A 25895-nucleotide genomic window follows, 5' to 3' on the forward strand; every position below is an offset into this window, starting at 1 on the left:
CGTCATTAAAATGTTGTTGAAATCCATCATGTGGTCTCCCGTATTAGAATGATCTGCGATTTGTGATCGATTAATTTCTCTATTTTTAATATTATTTTTATGTTCGCGTTTTCTTATTTCTAGAGGTCTGGACGTTTCACCTGTATAAGTTTTACCACAAATACAGGGTATGTTGTAAATACAATTTTTTGATTTTTGTTTTTCGTTCAAAGGTTTAGTTTTTGTCAATATAGATCTTAAATCATTTTGCGTTTTAAAAACAGTTCGTTTGTTGAATTTTGAACCGATTCTTCTTATTTTTCCTGAAAGGCCATTAACATAAGGAATTACATTCAATAAATTTGGTTGTTCTCGATGGTTTGTTGGTTGTTCCTGATCATTATTACGATTTTGGTTAGTCATTTTTCTCTCTAAATTTAATGTTGTTTTTTCCTAAAAATTTTTCGGGTATTGATTATCCCTAAGAAAATGTTAAATGAAGTCAACTTCATTATTTCTAATTTCGGGTGTAGATGAAATTGAATTAGCTCTATCATAAAGTGTTTTAATAATACCTCTTTTGACACTTACTTGGTGATTGGAATAAAAATTCAAATATCTATTAGTATGTGTCTTTTTCCGGTATACGCTCGTTTCAAAATAATTCGAAAACTTTTTTATTGAAACATCTAGGAACAACTAGTTTTTTGAAAAATACTCAACACTTTCTTGAAAAATTAAGAAATTCTAATCTAAATGCAACAGACATCTTAGTAAGTTTTGATGTAGTAAATCTTTTTCCAGTTGATGGAACTCTTGAAATAGTGAGAACAAAATTGATTAATGATAGAACCATTTATGAAAATTCGAAATTGACTATTGATCCATATAATGGAGATCTTAGAAGTTTGCCTGAATATTTTCAATTAGATGATGTTTTCTATAAACAAAAATTTGGTATGGCTATGGGTTCTCCTTTATCACCAGTAATGAGTAACATATTCATGGAATCTTTCGAACAAAAATATATAGACACATATCCACTAAAACTAAAGACTTGGTGGCGATATGTAGATGATATTTTTGTGATTTGGCAACATGGTAGATATGAACTAAAAATTTTTTTGATCATATTAACAACGAAGAACCTACAATAAAATTTACAATGGAATTAGAGCAAGATAACAAAATTTCATTCCTAGATGTTTCAATAGAAAAGTTTTCGAATTATTTTGAATCGAGCGTATACCGGAAAAAGACACATACTAATAGATATTTGAATTTTTATTTCAGTCACCAAGTAAGTGTCAAAAGAGGTATTATTAAAACACTTTATGATAGAGCCAATTTAATTTCATCTACACCCGAAATTAGAAATAATGAAGTTGACTTCATTGAACATTTTCTTAGGGATACTCGATACCTGAAAAATCTTATTGAAAAAACAATATTAAATTTAGAGAGAAAAATGACTAACCAAAATCTTAATAATGATCAGGAACAACCAACAAACCATCGAGAACAACCAAATTTATTGAATGTAATTCCTTATGTTAATGGCCTTTCAGGAAAAATAAGAAGAATCGGTTCAAAATTCAACAAACGAACTGTTTTTAAAACGCAAAATGATTTAAGATCTATATTGACAAAAACTAAACCTTTGAACGAAAAACAAAAATCAAAAAATTGTATTTACAACATACCCTGTATTTGTGGTAAAACTTATACAGGTGAAACGTCCAGACCTCTAGAAATAAGAAAACGCGAACATAAAAATAATATTAAAAATAGAGAAATTAATCGATCACAAATCGCAGATCATTCTAATACGGGAGACCACATGATGGATTTCAACAACATTTTAATGACGGAACCAGACCATTATAAACGAAAGATTAAAGAGTCTGTATTCTATTAGATCAAGATAATTATTTGGCAAGATGTTCGGTAGGAATAGATCATATTTGGATCAATTTAGTAAAGAAGGAGCTCTCATCCGGTAATTTCAAAATTAAATGAATCAACGTTTCTATGTATTGACAATTAATGTCAAACAAAAGCCACAATTCAGAAGATTTTCGAGAATAGATTTTTCGTCTGATGAAGGAGTCTGATATAGACTCCGAAAAGTTACCACTTGAAATTATAATTCCAACGTTATTTATTTTGAGTTCATTGTCAGGCAACAATTTTTTCTAGTTAATTTGCTCCTGACAAATTAGTGCAAGAATTTACGCAGGAGCAAATCGTCGATTTCATTTTTAATTGATTTTGTTTCAGAGATTGGGAGTGAAAACCCTAAAAAGTTTATTAAGAAATGCAGAATCCTCCCAGAATAAATTTAAATCGATAAATGAATGTTGTTACACATTCGAACAATATAATGAACCTTTCACAGTGGAATTATTCGGAAAAAGTACATGTGATGAGCACTGAATATAAATAAAAACATTTGCAGAAAATGGAGAATATGACGGAGAGTACTACGATGATTATGAAGATTCCGAAAATTATGAGGAAGACTTAGGAGTAACAACACATACATCTGAATTTTTTGAAGCTGCTCGAAGCCCTACAATTGTGAATCCTACAGTTTCATCTGTCAAGAAGTCAGAAAAAAACAATGTTCATCCCCACAGACATCATCATGGTGAGGCAAAAGAGGATGGAAATATGCCTATTTGGACAGTGAGTATAGCTTTTTCCATATCAGTCCCTGGTAATTTTTGAGGATGATTGATTCTAAATTAACAGGTTGAAGGTCAGGAATGAAAACCACTACTTGAAGGATAGCCGACACGTTTCGATTTTATTCGAAAATTAAAAATCAAAAGAATGATGTTGATTCTAACAAATATTCAATAAAACTATAAGGACATCAAAAATTTTTGAAGAAGCGCTTTCTACATAAAATGGTTTCTATCAAACAAGATGAAAAATCCATCAATAAAATGAAGGAAAAAACATAATTTCAATTGTCAAGTCTTCCAGATCGTTTTTGTTTGATGTTGTCCTTAGTGTATTTGTTTTAAATCTTTCATATTTCTGACATATATGCCGCGATAAAAGATAAAACTGTTAGTAACTATTTGTTTTGCTCAGTTAATATTTAGCCAAATACTTGTGTACCTAGTCAAATACCTGTGTGAACGCAAAAGAGGAATAAGAATCTTAATTTCAGTTATTTATTGGTTTGTGCTGACATGTTTTGGTTATAACCATCTTCAGAGCACAAGCTTATGTCCTATATCCATATAAAAGACAACTTCATATGAAGCCTATGTTTAAATTCTAGATTTTTCACAGGATATAGGAAACGTGGATGGTCAAAAACTAAACCCAACTAATGCCGACGTTTCGCGGATATATTTCCACTTCTTCAGGGCTACAAAAGATACAATTTTTCAAAGATCTTATCTTATATAAATCCAATCATATAAAATCCATCAACATAGAATGCAATAAAGGCTGAAATAACATTCAAAACTTTTAGGGGTACGAAACAAAATTTAAAAAATAAAAAAATAAATTTTTTTATAATTCAAAAAAGAGTAAAACACGAACTATATTAACATAATCAAAAATACACAAATTTATCAACTTTTTCGGAAAATAAATTATATTGGACAAAAAACCAACTTGAAACACTCACCAAAGCTGAAATTATGTTTTCCACCCGATGGATCTTAAAAACAGTGTAATGAACAATATAGCCCAGAGACTCATGAAAACTCTAAAAACTTCGTCAGAAAATTCTATACAAGTATTGTATCGATAAATGCAATGCATCACCTTCAATGAATGTGCCAAAATTGATGCGACACCTCATATCGTGTTTATGACAAGTGGAATCAACCGTATGATATCAATTGGTTATCAACACAATTAATGGATATAGGACTTAGATTTTTGCTTTGAAGATGGCTATAGCTGACACAATAATTCGATGTCCAATAAATAACTGGAATTAAGGCTTTCTCCTCCTTTCGCGTTCACATCAATTTCCAGTAGGATGAACTTCAGAGAATTCTCAAATACCTGTGTACCTAGTCACACATCTCAATCAAATTTTCTCTTCTCTCATTGCTCGTTTTTTAACTACGTTGTGTGAATTGTAGTGTACAATTAATTATTCATTATATGATCGTTATGTCGCCTTTCTTACTTCTAGCATGTATATTATAATATACTGCATTTTTAAAATGCAGAATTATCAATACAGAAACTATACAGTAACTGTATTTCGAATATTGCACTTTTGACATGCAGAATTGTAAACACAGAAACTGTGCAGTCACTGTATGACGAAAACTGCATTTTTAAAATGCTGTTTCATCATTACAGAGAATGTACAGTAATTGTATATTGAATACTGCATTTTTTCAATGCAGAATTATCAATACAGAAACGGTGCAGTCACTGTATATCAAAAACTGCATTTTGGAAATGATGAGTTATCAATACAGAGACTGTGTAGTTACTGTACATCAAAAACTGCATTTTGAAAATGCAGAATTATCAATACAGAAATTGTGCAGTCACTGTATATAAAAACTGCATTTTGAAAATGGAGAATTATCAATACAGAAACTGTGCAGTTACTGTACATCAAAAACTGCATTTTGAAAATGCAGAATTATCAATACAGAAACTGCAGTTTCAGTACAGCAATCTCTATGCTGCATTCTGGTGGCACTTGTAGTGCAGTATCTGTACAGTTGCTGTATATTGTGTTTGTTGGGTAGTGATAAAATTTCTGTTTTAAAGCGCTAAAAAGTATTTTTTAATAAAATCTAAATATTTCGGCGATAGTTTAAGAAGTGGTGTTTGTTGCAATAATCTTACCTTCAACCTGTTAATTAAAAATCAGTCAATCAGTAACAGAAGTCTCAAATCAACAAAGCATTTCGGGGATAATCCTGAAAAATGGAGTGAATTGAAATACTATTAATTTTGTGCATCGTTTAGAATATACAAGCATTTATCTTCTTCAGCAGATTGTAGACGACAATTCTTCAGGAAATAATAATATAATACCTCTTACATCACCTGAAGTGCCTAAAATATCTCCAACAACAAGAGATACAGCGACTGCCACTAAAACCGCAACTCCAACAGAGAGAGCAACCTCAGCAGCAACAACTATAAAAATGCAATTTCCAGAAAATATTGACACATATGTAGATAATTATGAAAATTATAAAACAGGTGATTATGAAGATGAGGAGGACGACTCTGGTGAAATTGAGAATCAAACAATAGTTCCTGTATCTAAAGCTACTAGTAGAAGCAACACTAGAACTACAACAACTAGTACAGAACAAATTATCATTGAGGATGATCCACATTACAAAGAAAAAACAACTGAAAGAGACATAGTTGAACAATATTTGGACAATGTAGGTGTAGAAATATCCTACTCAACGACACCAACATCAACTCTCAAAGTTATGATAACCTCTAAAGTTGAAAATACTATTCCTACGAGTACTATGTTTGTGACGACCTCAGTTCCATCAACGACAGTATCAACAATAACTTCAACAAATACTTCATCTACAGCAACAGTTGACACCCCATCTACCACTATCACTCCTTCAACTAACAACCCAAATACAGAAACTATAACTACCTCGACAACTGCAGCAACACCTATAAACACAACAACATCAACCACAAGCAATCCAAAAATCACAACTACTTCAACCACTACCGCTATCTCTAAACCTACCTATATTACAACTGAAGTAGCCGACAAAATATTAGAGGAAGAACTGACTACTCCTACAAAACTTACCACATTGATACAATATTCAAGTATCCCTCCACCAATAACAACATTATCGGAAAAAGATAATGAGGTTGAAAATGAACCGCCCTACATAGAAAATCGATTGAAAAGAAAGAATGTAGTTGCCGGAAAAATTTTTCGGTTTGTGATTCCTGAAGATACCTTCAAAGATTCTGAGGACAATTATGACTTGAAACTAGAATTTTTAGACAGTGATGAAAATACAATTACAGCAAATTCATGGTGTCAATTCAATCCACATCGTAGGGAAATATATGGACTGTAAGTTTCTTTTTTTCTGATGAAAGTTTGATTCGTTTTGTATCTAAAATTTAAATTAAAACTCATTATATTTGAATACATTTGTAGTCCTCTCGATGACCATGTATCAAAATGGGAATATATCATCAGAGCCACAGACAAGGAAGGAGCTTTTGTACAGGATAGATTAACTATTCTTGTACAACAACACAAACTGCAACGCGTATTCAATCTTGAATTTTCCCTCGAGATACGTATTGAAAAAAAAGATGAATTCAAACATTACGTGGACTGGTCCTTGAGAATGTTGAGAGCCTTAGGAAGAATATATAGTACAAATATGTCAGAAATAACTGTAAAGAAAGTAAGCTTCTCCAAGCAACCTGTTGTCTTCACTTGGAGCAATGACTCACTACCAACAAACTTTTGCCCAAAAAATGAGATCGACAAGTTGTACAAGGTAATACACTGAAAATATATTGTTGACGTGAAATAATTATTGATAAAATTTGAAAAGGACTTATTGGGCTATTTTCGTCATCATATTTCTATCTAACGTTTCAGCTGGCATTCGCTAACAGTCATCGGGGAATCTCTAGTTATTAACCGAAGGAGGTAACTGTTGTCTCATTTTTTTGCGAAAAAATGCGCACTTTTTTTGGAAGAATTTTTTTTTCTGCATAATGCGTTTCGATTTTTGCTTGGAATATTTTCGATTTCCCATTCAGGATTCGACGTCCGAAACTATAAACATTCCGGAACGTTTTTATTGTTTTCAGTTCTAAAAAAAGATGTCGCACCGTATAAAACATCCTGAATTGGGGGATAACCGAGTTTTTGTTCTCCAGAGATGAGCAGAAATCAAGACGTCTTCATCGACGCGAATTTTACCGACTTTCGGCATCTGAGACACATTCAGTTTCCGCCGTCAGCTTCGCCGTCGTGCTTGAAAAATCGCGCGTTTTGAAGACTTCAATATCTACTGATACTTATACTATATTAGAGCACATCAGACAACAGGGATATATTTTTCTTCAGTCTAACAATTCAGCAACTTGAATTTCTTCAACTTTCAACTGAATTCTTATAAAGTTGCATCTTTGAAAAAAATATGAATGTAAATAATAAATAAGGAAGTGTTCATTACTGTTTATTTGAAATAGAGTGTTACAAACTTTTACAATCCAAAAACAATGAAGCGGGTATAAAGACATGCCTACAAGAGACAGATCCTAAAACCTGTTCCTCGTTCCAGATCTCAGTGTAAGCAGCGGAAAAATGTTAACGGGGTACCATACATATCTTAGTGATGATACATGAAAACAGAGATAAAAAAAAACCTCAGAAAAAACTCTCTGCCCGCCCGTTTAAGTGTAATGATAATGAATTTGTGTAAAGAATAAGCTGAAATTATTATATTGAAGCACAAAATCCTGTAATATTGTATAAACAGAATCAGATCGATATTTCTGTTCTGTTTATCTTGCGGTACATATAAGGCCCCGCAAGACTAGATTGAATGGTAATTATGCGGACTGTATTGTGGGTTGTGATAAATAGTTTTTGTGAAATATACATTGCCACAATGATAGTTACTGAGACCTCGTTTTGACCTTGTTATTCTTGATACTCGTCTTTCACAATATCTCACATATTCCTGGATCCATTAATCCAATCGCAACGCCGAAATTGATTTTTCATTATTGATACGTACATAACTGACCGAGGGAACCTTTTTCGCAGGAATATAACCTCTTTTTGATGTGGGTTATTGAAACAATTTTCCTGACACCTTGATTTATAAGAAATATAAGTTGTGAGATTTGAAATCAAAATCATCCACACAAAATAATGATTCACGATTCCTCTCTAATGCTTATTGAATATGTTCTTTTCTTTATTTCAAACAATTTCATTCAAAATTCTGCTGAGTAAACTTCAAATCGAAATTTGAAAAATGCATTCATGAAGCATGTGATTCAATAAATACTGGATAAGAAATTCTGAAGTTTTATCAACGTTGACTTTATTTATTAAACCACAATGAATATGGAAACTGCGATTTTTTTCTCATTAAAATTTTTGCTAAGGGTTATTTTGGATGAAATTGGTTGATATATCTATTTAAAGTTCGTAAATATTTCGAAATACGTTTGTGACTCTTTATTTTGTGGCATTCACAAAATATCAAAATGAAATAATTAATCTATCATTGTCATACATTTTTAAGGTTACTGACTGTCATCAACAGAATCATACTCGAAGTGAAAAGTGAAAGTAAAAAAAAACACAACCGTTCCCCTTTTTTAATTTATAGATCCGGTCTTTGAACAGGTTTTTTAGTTCTAGTGCTTCATCTTGGTTCCCCGTTGTTTTCTTCGCTCCTCTGTTTATCGGATATCTCGTCTGTACAATCAGAAATTTCCATTTATTTATTTATTTCTTTAAGACAATAGGAGTACAAACGGGCGAAACTCAATACAGTACTCACAGTACAATATAGTACATCATACAAATATTTATTTACATATGAAATGATGACCTAAGATTGGGAAATATCCGGCAAATTCAATTTCAGAAATTTTTTCAATTGATGGAGCTGAACATTGAAAATGTCGATATTACAAGAGTGAGAATTTAATGTTGACATCATTCTACAGATTGGCCTATTTCGGGTTATATCAATTCTGCAGAACGGAAGAGCAAACACTCGATTTTCTAAGCTCAATATTCTAAAGCTTTGTTAGATGTTGGTGTAGTCATGGTCAACAATTGGGATTTTACTTCTGTAGGACAAGAACTTCAGGAACTTCAGTACTTTCTAGTCTTTTCACATAACATCTATACGATGGATTCCATATTGACGTCGCAAAATTAAGTTTACTGAACACAATTGAATAGTAAAGTCAACAGAGCTTCACTTCTCCCGAACAACCTCCCATGTCTGAGGGTACACCCGAGCATTTTATTCGACGACGTAAAAACTTTTTAAGTTTTGTAACTGTGCAGGTCGACTTTGAGTCCAGAAGTACACCCAGATCTCTGATGGCATCTACTTGCTTTATAATGAGGTGGTCGATATTGTAATCAAATGCAAAGATGTTGACATTCCTAGTGAAGGTTATTTTGAAGCGTTTTTCAAAATTTAGAAATAGAAAATTCACTTTGCAATATTCATAAAGTCTATCTAAATATTCCTGGAGTCTTTGGTACTCCTTATCTTCATAAATATTTTGAGATCATCAATGTACACCAAGAACTTAGCATAACGAAAGCATAGGAGATGTCGTTCAAGTAAATAATGAAGAACAAAGGCCCCTGATGGGATCCCTCAGGAACACCTAATCCATTAGGAAAGATTTTTGCAAAAATGGGATCTATTCAAAATATAGGACTGTAACCATCTCAATAAGTTGCCACATATGCCCACCTCCGCAAGTCTCCGCATTAGAATACCATGATTCATTTTGTCGAAGGCCTTTTTAAAATCTGTATAAACAGCATCAATCTGAGAATGGCTTTCAAAATCATGAAGATTTTCTAGGAAACTCAATAAATTTGTTTCAAGATTGCGACATTTGATGAACCCATGTTGACTCTCAATTATGATATGTTTCCCTTGATTAGGGACGAAATCGTATACCATTGACTTAAATAGTTTGGCAGTAGCAGAGAGATGGATATTGGTCGATAGTTCTTGATAGTATTTTTAAGGCCACCTTTATAAATAGGCATTTTTTATTTATTATTTCTGAGAGTTTCCATTTTTGAGGAAAAATGCCCGACTGTAAGGACAAATTGAAAATCATAGTCAGTGGCTTCGCTAAGTTTATGCCTTAGAACATAGAATATCAGGAAGGAGCTTTTTCGAATAAATGTGACGGTAATTGTGCGACGGAAACGGCCATATTGGTCTTCCAAATTCTGATTTGAAAAGTGGCAGACTTGGAAGTCAAATGATTCTGTTATCTGTGGCCAAATGAAAAAAGTGATGTTTTAACTTAATTTTGGTAATTTGGATTCTTGAAATTTGCTGGAAATAAGGATTTTGGATATTTTAGCGTGAATAATTCATAGGTAGGTGATTTTTTAAGCTGAATATCAGGTATTAATTATGAGTTTCTGAATTTCATGACATAACAAGGTTATCCCGTGACAATAACACTCCATGGGCGTAGCTGATGTTAAGTCATAGACCTTAATACCATTAAGTATAGTATAGCCAAGCAGTGTTAGGCGGGGTGAATTTCCGCTTTGATTATCAATTTGAACGAGCGTGAAAAAGTTTCTGACTTTACGTCAGTACTTTCCTAATTTTTTTGATTAATCAGAATCAACTGACTATTGAAGCTAGTTTTTTGGAAACTTCATTGTCCTACACCACTGTTGAAACGGAAATATATGTCGGCCATATTTCTCCTCTATTCCGGTCAAATTGAAATGAGCAATATGCTCCTTCCTGTTATTCTATATTCTAAGGTTTATGCTACATATTTTCAGAAATAGTGGTCGAATATCATCTGTACCAGGACCCTTGTTGGGATTCAGAGCATTTAAAGCCTTTTCTACTGCTGTCTGAGTAGAAGTTATTTCAGACAAATACACACTATCATTCATACTTCAGAGTGTTGACACGTATACAGGTTGTTTCATTGGTAAATGAACATACGGTAACCTGAGCTAGAGCTGCCCTAGGCGAGTCCAAAAAACTCAAATTAGATAGGTCTCATCAATTCCATAACCCAGATACAGGGTGATTCATGTATTCACCTAAAATTTGAATTTCTCATAACTTTTGAACCAACCAGTATAGTCGGTTGATATTTGAAATATATGATTCACTGTACAGGTTACGATTTGTAACCAAAATAAGCATAAACATTTCTCACTTCGCTTTCCCTGGAGTTTCCTTTGAGCAAAATGAATACTGAATCTCATTGAAAATTTTCTGCTCTTTGCAAATATCTCCATCAAAATTTTTATATACAGGGTGTTGTATCCCAGGAAGATGTCCAGTATTTTCTAATTACGGACCTGGAATTTTTTGGAAATTTAAATGTGAATCTATCGACCTGTGCAAGTAAATCATATATTCCAAATATCAACCGACTATACTGGTTGGTTCAAAAGTTATGAGTAATTAAAATTTTAGGTGAATACATGAAGCACCCTGTATCTCGGTTATGGAATTATTAGACCTATCATATATTTTTCGGACTTGCCTAGTGTAGCTCTAGCTTAGGTTGTTTATTCACCAATGAAACACCCTATATACGAGTGGCTCGTCAAAGACGAGTTTTACTGTGTGAAGGACTGATTATTTCCCGGCAGACTTCCTGTTTGTAGATTGGTCTGACCAGGGTAGGAAATCCTTTGATTTTTTTCGCTTGTGGAACTCCCTTGTTTTCCGTTGTTTTACTTGTTGTTTTTATCTGGTATTCTTGCTTTATTTACATTGGTGCGCACGACGTTTGCGTCGGTGTCCCTACCTTTTACTTGGTTCGCTGGTTCTCCCGCTGTTACCGAGTCACGGTTACCGTTCTCGGCATTCGGAATTCTTAGTATATGAGACAACTTGGAGTTGGACGTGTGCAACGCTGTTGCAGTCTTTTCTGCATTGCTTCGTAATTTTAAAGTAGACGAGATATTTGAATTTTTTCCATACATAAAACCACCTAATCCTGCAACATATTGTTTGCCTTCCCCTTTTCGTGGCCTTCCTAATCTGTTTAAGTCTCTCTTATCGGCACAAGAGAGTGAAATTCGTAACTTTCCTATTCCACTTCCCTTTGTCTCGTTTTTGATTTATAAATATTGGAGGAAGAGAAATTATATCAGGAGGAAGATGAGCAAGTGCCACGTTTGCTCAGAACAGACAACTAGTTCTTCTAAAGGTACGATTCCACCAAAATCGTGTGCGGCACAATTGTTCACGAACATTTTGTGCAGCACTCCAGAACGAACAAGCTGTTAACCCATTTAGCGTCCGTTTCCACCGGATGAGCTGTGCGCTACTTTTTCATGTGGGCGAGTCCACTGCAATGAACTTTTGTGCAGCACAATGTGCGCAACAGCGCAGCACTCCGGTGGAATCGCACCTTAAGTGTACTAGTTGTTTCAAATGTGGAAACACTTTTCATATTGGTTGTCTCAATTTGCAACCTAACGAGTTGAATTCGGTTGGTGATGGTTGGGATTGTAATTATTGCCGGAGGGAGGGACACTCACTCCGTAGTGGATCGGTTTCCTCTGGTATGTCTACTCAAATGGTCGGATCTCAGGCTTCAGTTCCGCTCGGCGGCGACCAGTTCGCTTTACTAATGGCTAAACTCAATGAGATAGCAAATGATATCTCCTTGATAAAGGCTACTCAATTGGTTTTGCAAACTGACCTCTCACATTGTAAGACTATTTTAGAGAGACATTCTCTGGACTTAAAACGTCATGAGGGCATTCTTGGCAGACATGCTCAATCAATCGGCAAACATGAATTCGAAATCAAAGCTTGCACTTTAGAAATGAGTCATTTAGCCGAAACACATAAAGATCTTAAAGTTGCTGTCGATTCTTCTTGCTCCAAATTATCCGAGATAACATCTTCGAAGCTGGCCTCTATTGCTGAGGGTCCTGCTGTCCCAGCTCTGCAACCTGCAGAAATGCTCGAACGTCTACGTAGATCTCACAACATCCTATATCGTGGTATTCCTGAGGCATGCCCAGATAGTGGCGAAAAATCAACATCACCGATGATAAGTCGCCAATGCAGATTAAAGAGCTGAACGATCTGCGTATCGAACTGAAGCGTCGAATAAGAGAGGGAGATTCGAACATGTAAAGTAATCTCTGGATATCCAACAATTACCAACATATCTGGTAAAAAGACTTCGAAAAAATAAATAACCATCACGAGTAGACCATTTTTTCTACCAACGCTCAATCTTTGTTATCTAAGTCTCATGAGCTGCTAGCTTTTGTCAATTTGAATCATCCCACATTTATCCTGATATCAGAAACCTGGCTACACCCTGGTATTCTGGACACACTTGTTGCAATACCTGGTTATAAGATTTTTAGGTATGATTTTACGTTTACCGTCGGCTACGGAGGTGTCTGTGCTTACGTTTCAAGACAGGTTGCGGACTCCTGTACTTTGAGTATTTCGGATCTTGACTCGCCAGGAATTGATCATCTATTTATCGATCTTTTGAGGGGTAGATCTTGCGTTTTTACGATCGGTTGCATTTATAGACCACGTCCCTGTCAATCTGATGAAGCAATGGCAGTTCACCTAGGTGAACTTTCAAACGCTAAACGCAACCTAGTTATAGCTGGTGACTTCAATATGCCCGATGTACAATGGCTTGTTCCATCTAAAACCTGTAATTCATCATCTAGTGCTTACATAGACGCTATCCAGAAGAACAACCCATTTCAGCTGATCCATTTCCCAACACGCTTTCGTGGTACACAGAATCCCTCTCTTTTGGATTTGATTTTGACTAACGATGCCGATCTTATCTCCAAAATTAAACAATATCCACCTTTGGGACAATCCGATCACATAATTCTGGTAGCTACTCTGCATTTGCACTTCTCAACAACTAGAAGAATGAGTTAAACTGTGAAGATTACTGACTATCAACTCCTCAATCGTAAACTTGGTGAGGTCGACTGGAGCACACATATAACGCCCACATGTGATCTTGAAGAATGCTGGACCTTGTTCTCATCAATGCTGAGTATATTTACAGGAGCTAGGACAGGTGATGAAGAAGAACAAGACTAAGTTGAACTAATGCCGACGTTTCGTCCGTATATTCGAACTTTTTCAAGGCTATATACAAAAAAGATGCAATCAGAATGACAGCAAATAACAATGATAAATTACATACATTCAAAATGATAGAACAATTGTCAACCAACAAACATGATAAATAACAACAACAAAAAGATAATAAACTAAATTGGGTAAAACTGCGGTATACAAACTTACCAAGTTCATTCAGTCTGACCTAAAAGCTGTTATTTCTACTCATAGTCGGAAAGATTGCGACCAAGCCAAGACCTTGTCAATTTTCAATTCAAACCTCAAAAACGTAAACACCATTGAAATTTGATTTATTAATCGAGAGCAGCTGTTATCACATGTAGACAATGAAGACATATGAATGATATTTATGCCGGAATACGGGAATCGCGATACAGGAACAACAAATTTGTGTACATTTGACTCAGATCTTGGATGTCAGTTCTATGGTTTACAATATCGTTTGATTTTATATAAATCATTTCACTGATAGTTGATTGACAAAGTCTTGGCTTGGTCGCAATCTTTCCGACTATCAGTAGAAATAACAGCTTCTAGGTCAGATTGAATGAACTTGGTAAGTTTGTATACCGCAGTTTTACCCAATTAAGTTTATTATCTTTTTGTTGTTGTCTATTTATCATGTTTGTTGGTTGATAATTGTTCTATCATTTTGAATGTATGTAATTTATCATTGTTATTTGCTGTCATTCTGATTGCATCTTTTTTGTATATAGCCTTGAAAAAGTTCGAATATACGGACGAAACGTCGGCATTAGTTCAACTTAGTCTTGTTCTTCACCTGTCCTAGCTCCTGTAAATATACTCAGCATGAACAACCAGGGACGTGATTCTTACTTCGTTCTCATCAATCCTCCAGAGTTTGTTGATGATTGCCCACGTGAGCAGGAAATTGTTCAAGTTCTATCCAAACCTTGCATCGATCGTCACATTTTGCAGTTAATACAACATAAGAAATCAATATGGCAGCATTTCCAACGCCGAAAACGGTTGGAGGACTACAACGATCATCGAAGATCTTCCAATTTTCTTTCTTCCTTCATGAAAAATGCTAAAAGACAGTACGAATCTAGGTTGGTTTGTTCGAAGGACCCGAAAAAGTTCTTCAAATATGTTCGATCAACTCTAAAGTTGACATCCTACTTGTTACAAACTCCAATAGTCAACTCTGCTCCGGCCCCGAAGAATCTGCAAATGTGTTGGCGGATTGTTTTACCTCCTCCTTCACCAGAGGATCCACCAATCTACCTAAACCGATTGGTCCATACAATTCTTCGGAGATCACCGAGATAAGTTTCCTTCCTTCGGTCGTTGAAGCACACCTCTCTGCAATAAATGTCAACTCTTGGCCAGGTCCTGATGGTTTCTCTGCCAAACTTTTGAAGGAGTGTGCCAGACCCCTTTCATACCTCCTCTCCCTACTGTTCACTCGATCGTTTGAGACTTCTCGTTTGCCTTCTACTTGGCGTAGTGCATTAGTGTCGCCAATCTTCAAGAAGGGAGACAAATGCAATGCTGCCAATTATCGCCCCATCAGTTCGGTCCCGTTTATATCCAAGGTGTGCGAGAAGATCATTCATGAGAGAGTCCTTCATTTCGCCATTGAAAATACATATCCTTTTACCGGACAGCCAACACAGTTTCCTACCAGGTCGTTCAGTCACTACCAACCTTCTCGAGTGAATCAATTTCTGGTCAAAGTCCCTAGATTTTTTTTTGTGTATCAGGGGGAAAATCTGCAAGATAGTCGAATACACCCTCTCCTGAGGGGGAACAAGTGTGGGGATTCTCACTCTCCTGAGCTCGAGACCTACTAAAAACCCTAAACTGCTTCTTCATAGGTTCCGGGCATTTTGCCTGTGTTGATAGTTGTATGCTGCCTATATCCTTTATAGGTTAAGCTCTTCAATGGTTACTTTCTAAATCCTTAACTGATCTCTCGGTCTTCGGTGGTAGGTTCTTGACCTTCTAGCTTCTTCTGTTGGATCGTAGTCGACTAATCTTCGTAGTTCCTCATTGGGATGTTGTTTGGCTTTGTCGAATATCCTTTCCGCCTCTCTCTTCATAAATTCTGTAACTGGTTTCCATTCCAAGTCCTTGTAGATTTGTTTGTTTCTAACAAACCAGGGTACATCCATCGCCATTCTAAGGAGTTTTGAGTGGCCTGTATTCTCTTGATGTGGGTCTTGGCTGCGAAGCACCATGCCGCCGATCCATAGGTGAGTTGTGGTCGCGCGATAGTTTTAATCATCGTCAACTTGATGTTCTTATTCATATGACTTCTTCTGCCTATGAGTGGATAAAGTCTACTCATTGCGGCTTTTTTTTTATTACCTGCACATTTGATGTGGTTTTTCCATGTAAGTCCTCTGTCAAGCTTCAGTCCTAGGTATGTTGCTTCATTTTTCCATTCAACCTCTTCTCCATCAACTTCAAGGTTTTCTTCCATCCTCAATCTTCTCTTTTTCAGTAATATTGCTTGTGCACCACATCTATGGCTTCCTGCAGTCTCTGGTGTATGATCTCTGGGCGTCGATGTCTGAACGCTATTCCTGTGTCATCTGCGTACAAGGTGAGCATATTTCTAGCATTCGTCATAAATGTATATTACGTAAAGAAGGGTTCCAGTACCGATCCTTGAGGCACTCCCGCAGATAAGTCCCAACCTGTTGACGTAATCTATTTAGATTTTTCACCAGCATTTGACCGTGTACTTCATGGGCTCCTCCTTCACAAGGGAAAGCATTTGAAAATTCGAAGCCGTTTACTTTACTGGATCGAGGAATTTCTTAAAGATAGAATCTTCCAAGTTAGGGTTGGCAAGACTTTGTCTTCACCCAGACCAGTTTTAAGCGGAGTTCCGCAAGGTTCGGTATTGGGACCTCTTGTATATATCTGATTTGCCTGAGATCATCAAATCTAACTGTTTCCAATTTGCCGACGACACGAAACTGTTCGGAAGCTCTATCACCGCCGCTGCAGAACTTCAGGAGGACCTGGAGGCGCTGAACCGTTGGTGCGAAGAGTGACAATTGCCCCTCAACCAGGATCAATGTAGTGTTCTACACCTAGGTTTCCTCAATCCCCGTCATCTTTATTATCTGAACGATATACCTGTCAACACCTCTAGCAGTCATTGTGACCTCGGTGTGGTTATTACCGAGAACCTCAATTGGTCCGATGACATTCTCTCCATTGTAAATAGAGCTAAAAGATCTCTGTTCATGATACAGAAGGCCTTCAACAGATGCGAGCCTAAGGGCTCGCATATTAAGATATGTTCTGTCCTGTTCAATACGTACGTCCGCCCCATCTTGGAGTTTGCTGGCCCTGTATGGTGTTCGGTACTGAATAGGGATTTAACTTTGTTAGAGGGGATCCAGCGCCGTGCGTCACGCCTGCCAAATGGCATTTTGCGACCAAGCTATGAAGAGAGGCTATATCTCATGAACTTACCATCGTTTGCTGACAGGAGGATTCGAGGCGATCTGATCACAACCTATCGCGCTATTCATAAACTTTTTGTAGCCGACCTAAGTGGCCTTTTCACACTGAACTCTGACGGTCGCCTTCGTGGTCATGCTTATAATCTATCGAAGGAGAATTTCAGATCATCGCAGAGGCAAAGTTTCATCTTCAACCGAGTTTTTGGTGCGTGGAATAGTTTGCCGTCGGGGGTTCTGAGTGAACTCGGTGTCTATTAATGCCTTCAAAAACAGCTATGACAGTTTGCGCAGTCGCGTACATCGGTGACACTCGTGTTACTTTTCGATGTTCTCTTTTCTTTTCGTCTTTTTTGATATACATTATCTTCTTGATTTTCATATATGTAAGAAATAAAAACGCTAAGTTGTATCGTGGGCGAAAGCTTTATTCACAAAGTAATATGGAGGACGGTTATCTCGCACTTAGCTTTTCTCTAACAAAGGATCAGGTAGAAAGCGTACCACTCGGCCACAGATTACAGAGAATAGATGGGACACTGGCCTTCTATGAGATGAAATATTGTTTGGCGCTTTTCTGTAGCGGATGCGATCCGTACTACAAGCAGCCTAAGGAAACTGTATTATCAACAATACAGGAGTCTGTATTAGCGAGAAAAGGCGCGAAATTTCAAAACCGTTCGCACTACTGGGTCCGCGAAATATTTAGTTCAAGAAAGCTTGAACTATTTTAAAGGAAAGGATGCTGCTAAGGAAATAATATTAATAATTGTAATAATAATGTTTATTTACGTAATAATAGTCATTACTTACATATTCGTGAATTTTCAATTAAACAAACATTGTTTTCCCACAAAGTGAAAATATTATGTACTTTCAACAAATTCAGAATAATATTCACAAGAAATATATAAAATAGTTATACATTGAACATTATCAGGTATATAAATAAACAAACATTGTTTTCCCACTAAGCGAAACCATCAATATAAATGAACAATTATGAACTTTCAAAGAATTTAAGTGAAATTACTCGCATTAAAAATTCAGAATAATATTTACAATATATGTACAGGTTTTTTCAAGTAGACAGACATCTACTTACGTACTTTCAACGAATTCAAAATAATATTTATAAGAAAAATATACAATCGGTATACATTGTATATACAGGTGTTTTTGAACTCAGCTCAATGCTCTCTATTCACGGTTTTCATTTGTCCCTTTACTCGTGAAACACCCTGTTTATTGTCCCGTCTGACAAGAGTATCCAACTCAAATTACCTAATACGTCTTGTTTCCTCAATGTAATTTTTAAAATTTTGGTGGGAGAAACCTAACGTCCAGCTAAATACGCTTCTATATGTTAAAAATTGAATTGCCGGAAGACCTTCAACAACACCATCGGTCCAGCGATTGACGCATATGAATCTCTTTGTTCCCCAATATATCCCATTGCCACAGCTATTGCGGTGTTCATCCTTAATTTTTGTTCGGAATTCTCAGTGTTTCAACCATCTAATTACTATGAGATGATCATTTAGGGTAGCACAACCTAACCCAAACATAACCTAACCTAACCAACCTTTTGTTGGCCTAGTTCATCCCCCTAATTCGTCAATACTGAAATTGAAACTATATTATGAAAGTGTTTTATAGAATTCTAAAATATAAGATGTATTTAATCGCTTCAAATGGCTAAAAATTATCAAATGTAAAGCAGACTGATGTATAAGGGATAGTTTCACGTGAGATAATGAGTGGTATCTATGTAGGTTAGGCTCAACATGTCTCATATAATAAGAGTTCGAATAATAACAAACAGAATATTTTATTTCTTGTTAATTGAAGGATAATCTTTTTATATCGAATTGATGTGGCCGATACTTGATGAAAATCCATAATTGAACTTGAATTGATTATACGATTTTGACAAAATGAGTTTTTAAACCTTTGAACCATGACACTTGTTTCGCTATCACAATAGCTTGTTCAGATAGGTGAACTGAATTATTTGATATCGAAACAAAAAATATAAACAAGCAAGTGGACTCTACTGCTAAGAATTGGGAGGAGGTAATGATAGTTTCCGGAATATTCGAAACAATTTGGGACAGAAACAGATAAGACTAGAGCTCATAATATTAATTACCGGGAACTTTAGAGCAATTTACAGGTAGATAACCATCGGAGGATCGGTCATATAGAAAATGAAACAATTTATTAACTTTCAATTACTTCATAATAAAATCTCAATTCCTCGATGTTATCAAAAACTATTATCTACCCTTAGATTTCAACGAAGTTTTTTATTTTTTTTTTCTATTTAATTCCTTAGTGAAATTAATTTTTGAATAAAGAATATTTACTTATCTATGGAGCATACTATTATTCGCCACTATTTTCTGAGGGTATAAGTTCTTATGAATTGTTATATCCGCAAATGAAGGTTTATGAAAAATCGCGAAGTCGTGCTTATTGATTTTACTAATTGTGAAACCCAAAAAATTAATTTCATTATTTTAATTCTATTTACATCGTGAATTGAATGCAAGGATGCACTAAATCAATAAGAATTTATTCAACTGACGTTCAGTCCCGACGAAACATATATCTACGTACTCTAACATGTTTTTTCATAAACCTTCATATGCTGATATAACAAAGCATAAGAACTTAACACACAACCTAACTCTCAGTAAATAGTGGCGTATAATAGGAAGATCCATATATAATTGAATATTCCTCTTTCAAAAATTAATTTTACTAAAGAATTAAACATAATAAAACAGCTCGCAGTGAATAATATTTATAATGCGGAATTAATATACAGTATGCTTGAGAAAAAGTTATTCAAAACAGCAACAGAAGAAGTTTATCCTGTTCAAGTAGAAAATTAATCACAAATATAAAGTGACAACTTATTTAGAAAATAATTTTTTTTTTAATCGAAAAGTAAATACATAAAGAATAATAAGGAATTTTGTATAGGTCAAACAGGTAGAAAATTTCAAAAGAAAAAAAATTAGAACACCGAAATCGTTTCATAAGAGTCACTTCGAATTTTACGTTTGCTGAGCATCGGTTGAATGCAAGGCACAATTTCAACGAAGACTACGAAATTTTACATACAGTCCCTGGCCAGTTTATTAGACGCACTGAGGATTTTTTTTATATTTACTGGTATTGCCCGGGGAAAAAGCAGAATATTTGAATTTCATTTCCACAGAATGTCAGTTTTATCTACGACTCTCATTAAATTGTTCTATTTGGCATTTATTTTTGATGTTGTAGTATTAGTACTGAAGTATGAATCAGTACTATGTCTTTCAGTGGACGTCTTCCATTCTGCAGTTTCGGACGTTATTTCGATAATCCACATATGAAATCATCATCCTCGAATGCAGCAAACCGAACAATTCTGCATTGATAGTATGAAGCTCTCATAGCTACACAGGGTGGCTCAGCAAAATATTAGAATTTCATGTTCAATCATCAATAAATCAATATTTTTTATTGAATATGATATATTATATGTGAAAACCATTTACAGATGAAGTATATGTAACATATACATTCAATTTAATAATTCAATATTGAGATTTTGCATCGAATCAATGCGTCTAATAATATGGCCAGGGACTGTATACAAACTGAGAGTAAGAGACTGAATCTTTTAGAAAGTTCGAAAATTAATAAATGTAAGTTACTCAACAGGATTTACTCAACAATCAGATTCGCCTCAATGACTCCCTATTACCATTGAGTATTAAACCCACCTAGAGGAACAACGCTGATCAAAGAAATGAAGCCAAAATAAGCTGTAGTTCCTTCTTCGGTAAGTAGGGGCGCAGCTGTGCCTCGAAGAATTGAAATTTTTCACTCCAGCATCTGGCGGTGGGTGACTGAACTATTAGGCGATGTTTCATGAATAGGCTAGACGTTGGGTTGATGATGTTCAGGTCCGGCGTTAGAAATGTCCGCTGTATTTCATCACAATGAAAGACTGCGATTGTGAATAATCATGAAAAATAATGGAGGTTTCATTCTCAGTTCAATTTATTTTCCGTAGAATCGCTTTCTTTCTTCAAATATCTTTGTTCACGCCAGGTGAACGTCAGTTCGTCAAATTGTTTTTTTTTCTGTTTCCATTTTCTTGAATGGAAAATTCGTAAATTTCCATTTCTTGATTTCACCCGGTGAAACTCATAATTTAAATACAATAATATGTTACCAGCTGTAAGATTCCTTGCGACGACGCATATGCATTTTATCATTTCATTCATCCTTTGTCAATCGAAGAGATTAAGTCGAGATACGAAACATCTGCAGCCATTTTTAATTGTTTATAATTTCGCTTCCGATAATTTCAAATAAAATTCAGCTTCCATAAAATTCGATCACAAAATATTTTGTTCTATTCATTCGAACAAATATTAGAATAGTGAACTTTCACTTCGTAAGTGAGAACAGTGGAGTGATCAGTGAAAGGTCACAAGGATAAGTGCTCAAGTCTTTCTTCAGCCCTGCAGCTTCAGGAATTCAGGATAAGCCATCCCGTTCGGTTGTTGAGCTCAATCAATCTGTTCGAGGAGTGGTAATTCAGTTGAGATCCTAGACAACTAGTTCATTCTTGAGAAGGTAAGATCCCTTTTCGAAATTGACTGCGCACTTGTCCTTTCGTGTTGTGTTGGGAGATAATAAGTTTAAATTTGATTATACAGTCCACTTTTGAATCCATCTATTTTCAAGTTTTCAATAAATTTCAGAATTAATTTAAATCGTCGGTTTGTTTGAATTTTCTTCATTTTTCATTGGTTTTGAAAACCATTAATTTTGCGCCCTTCACATATTTGGATTTTTCAAACGGCCCCAACACAAATTTGGTCCTTCGAGCCGGATATTGCACCCCTTGATTAAAATAAAATAATCAAATTTTCAGTATTTTTTGAATTTGGCACCAATTTTGAAAGATTTTGAATTCTATCGGATATTTATCAACGTCTGGCAACATCGCTTACAGCTGGTAAGACCGCGTAGTACTTCAACATCTGTATCAGTTCAGTTCATAAATTTAATTGATAATCTTTTTCTGCGTTCGCTTCCAGTTTTTTTGTTTTGTTTTCATTCTTTACTAAGATGCCACCGAAAACTGATACTGGCAATGTCGCCTTGAATAAATTAGTTGACAAACGAGCTAATATTTTCTCATATGTGACCGATATTTGGAATCGAGTGAAAAATTTCGATGTTTCAAAATTATATGAACTGGAAGCGTATCAGGAGAAGATTCTAGCCTATGTATCGAGATTTCAGATTCTACAAGAGGAGATAATGGAATTGAATTTTTCGCTTTCACCGGAAGATCAAGTCAATACAAGTAATGCAGAATTAGCATTCAATGATATAATTACCCAAATCAGAGCTTTATTTTTGTCTTTAAAACGCCAAGAATTACCGGCAACCCCAGTTGCTAATTCGCAAAATTCCCAGTCAAATCCGGATTCACCCCTATTGCTTCCAAAGATTAATATTCGTACATTCTCTGGAGACAGTTCGGAATGGCCAGAGTTCTTTCAATTGTTTAACTCGTTGATCCATGAGAATCATAGTTTAGCACCTATTCAGAAATTTCAGCTCTTGAAATCGTATTTGAGAAATGATGCTCTCGCCGTAATATCAGGTTTACAACTATCAAATGACAATTATAAGTTAGCCTATGACGCTTTGAAAAATCGATTTCAAAATCCTAGACTCCTAGCAACCATGTACCTGAATGAAATTTTGAACTTTAAATCCTTCCATAACAGCTCGGTTGCAAATCTTAAAGAGTTTTTGAATTGCCATCAAACTGCTGTCAATGCCATCAAAGCATTACGGATAAAGGACTTATCAGATTTTCTGTTATTTTCTTTGGCGTTGCGGAACATTGATCCTCATACCAGAAGAGCATTTGAAAATCAACTTGGTACTTCTGAAATTCCCGAGTACAAAAGTTTAATGGATTTCGTTACACAGCAACTCCAAGCACATGAATTCTGTGAGCATAATTCCTCTAAAACCATGCCCAAACCATCTACTTCTCGTCATGTCAATCCAGTCATAACAAAACCACGTAATATGTTCATTACTAATTCTGCTTCCACTTCTCAACGTCAAATTCCCGATCAATCTTCTAGAATTCCAAACACTCGAAAATTTCATTGTCCTAAATGCAGTGATTCGCATCCACTTTTCGCCTGCCCACAGTACATAGCTATGTCACGAGAATCCAAACTTAACTTCTTGAAGAGTTCAAAACGCTGTTTCAATTGTTGAGGCCTCCATAATATTAAAGATTGCTCTTCAAAGAACTCTTGTAAATTCTGCAGTTCCAATCGCCACCACACCAGCTTACACCCTAATTGTAGTTCGTTCGATTCTTCAGTCACTCGGGAAGGTTTTAATCGCGATGCCCAAAACGTAGGTGAAAATTTAGTCAACTCTTGTCATTTGAATAAAGAAGTAGCCTCCCTTAATCAGGTATTGCTTGGTACTGTTCAAGCTAGAATTCAGGCTGCGGATGGCTCTATAAGTTCCATCAGAGCTGTTCTTGATCCCGGTTCCCAAGTTTCAGCGGTCACTGAACGTTTGGTCCATAGGTTAGGTTTAAAAATTAATCCCACAGACGTTCACGTTTCAGGTATTGGCAAATCAAAAGCTAGGTCTTTAGGCACGGTAACATGCAAATTGTACCCATTATCAAGTGCGAATATTTTAGAGTTGCAAGCCGTCGTATTACCTCAAATAACCAATAGTTTACCTTCTGTGTCCTTGTCTCCAGAAATCATTGAACATTTCGACCATTTGGATTTGGCTGATAAAAATTTCTATTTGTCACGCCCTGTAGATATGTTGTTGGGAGCTGACACATATTCAATGGTGTTCGATAGGGATGGTCGTTTATCATCTGTTGGTTTCCCGACTGCAGTCAATACATTTTTTGGTTGGACTATAATCGGTCCCGTGCAAGAAAGTAAACTAGATTCCGCACCAACTTCAATCTTGCTCGCTGACTCCGTTCTCGGTGATACACTTCGGGCATTTTGGTCATTGGAAGAAGTTTCCGAGGCCAAAGTGTTGAATCCCATCGATGAATATGTAGAAAAACATTTTCAAGAAACTCATTCTCGCGAAAAAAGCGGTCGGTATATCGTCTCCCTCCCTTTCAAACATGACGCAGAATTTTCGGAATTGAATTATAATTCAAATAGGTCATTTAGATCATTCTTGTCGCTTGAGAAGAGACTTCTGAGAAGTCCAGATTCGTTTGAAGCTTACCAAAATTTTATGTCGGAATATTTATCCTTAAACCATATGTCCGTTTCTGATGTTTCGAATAAATACGTCATACCTCATCATGTAGTTCGAAAGGAATCGAGTTCAACAACAAAACTCAGAGTTGTTTTCAACGCCTCTGATTCTGATTTGTCAGGCAGGTCCTTGAATGATCGTCTTCTCAGCGGTCCTAAACTACAAAAGGACATAAAAAACATCCTAATCAGTTTTAGGTTTTATCCGATTGCCATTTGTGCTGATATCGAAAAGATGTACAGACAAATAGTTTTAAATCCCTCAGATAGAAAATATCAACATATCTATTGGCGTCCATCTCCTGATTTACCAGTAGCCGAATTCGAACTCAATACCGTGACATACGGCTTAAAACCTTCTGCATATTTGGCCATTCGAGTCTTAAATCAGTTGGTTCATGATGAGGCTCAAAATTTCCCAAATGCATCCAAGGTTATTCTCGACGAAATTTATGTAGACGATATCATAACCGGAGCTTTTGACATTCAGCAAGCAGTCGAATTGCGTCAAGAACTTCAGAAATTGTTGCACAAGGGCGGTTTCTCATTGAAAAAATGGTCAAGTAATTGTTCTGAAGTTTTGAAGGGAATACCTTCAAATCATATTGAATCCAAATTGAATTTTGATGATGATCAAATGGGCCTTAAAATTTTGGGTTTGAATTGGATTCCTAACGTCGACGCGTTCAGTTTTAGTGTCATTCCATTCAACGGAGAGCCAACAAAAAGATCAATATTGTCTTATATCGCACGTATTTTCGATCCCATTGGATTTTTAGCGCCAATAGTAATTTGCATGAAAATTCTTATACAAAAATTGTGGCTTGAGAAATTGAGTTGGGATGAGCATATTCCCACTTTTCTTCGAAACGAATGGTGTAAAATCGTTGATAGCATTGCACTTATTTCCAAGATAACCATTCCACGTAATGTAGTTTCGTCTCGAGATTGTCAAATAAGATTTGTAGGTTTCTGCGATGCGTCTGAAAAGGCATATGCTGCCACCGTTTACATTTCCGTCACTCAAGGTAGTTTCATCTCATCCCATATATTGGCTGCTAAAACTAAGGTGGCTCCTCTCAAAACCTTGTCTATTCCCCGATTGGAGTTATCTGCTGCGTTGTTGTTAGCCAAGTTAGTAGCGAATATTCTGAAAATTAACACCCCTACGTCAATTTCTGGAGTCCATTTGTTTTCGGATTCCGAAATAGTCCTTTCCTGGATCAATTCAGCACCTCATC

At 35.7% G+C, this 25895-nt stretch overlaps 1 protein-coding gene across 3 annotated transcripts in view; it reads left to right on the plus strand.

Annotated features, from left to right (window-relative positions):
- The window catches only part of LOC123307700, a 322483-nt gene that overhangs the window by 233193 nt on the left and 63395 nt on the right, over positions 1 to 25895 (plus strand). For 2 of the 3 annotated variants that reach the window (XM_044890107.1, XM_044890106.1), the window contains 3 exons: positions 2438 to 2667; positions 4974 to 6052; positions 6140 to 6491. In XM_044890107.1, the coding sequence (XP_044746042.1) occupies positions 2438 to 2667; positions 4974 to 6052; positions 6140 to 6491 (1661 nt within the window). The remainder of the gene's footprint in view (positions 1 to 2437; positions 2668 to 4973; positions 6053 to 6139; positions 6492 to 25895) is intronic. The other variant, XM_044890108.1, reaches the window with a different exon arrangement.

This window comes from Coccinella septempunctata, chromosome 2, assembly GCF_907165205.1.
Source record: "Coccinella septempunctata chromosome 2, icCocSept1.1, whole genome shotgun sequence".
In the NCBI taxonomy this organism is placed as follows: Eukaryota; Metazoa; Arthropoda; class Insecta; order Coleoptera; family Coccinellidae; genus Coccinella; species Coccinella septempunctata.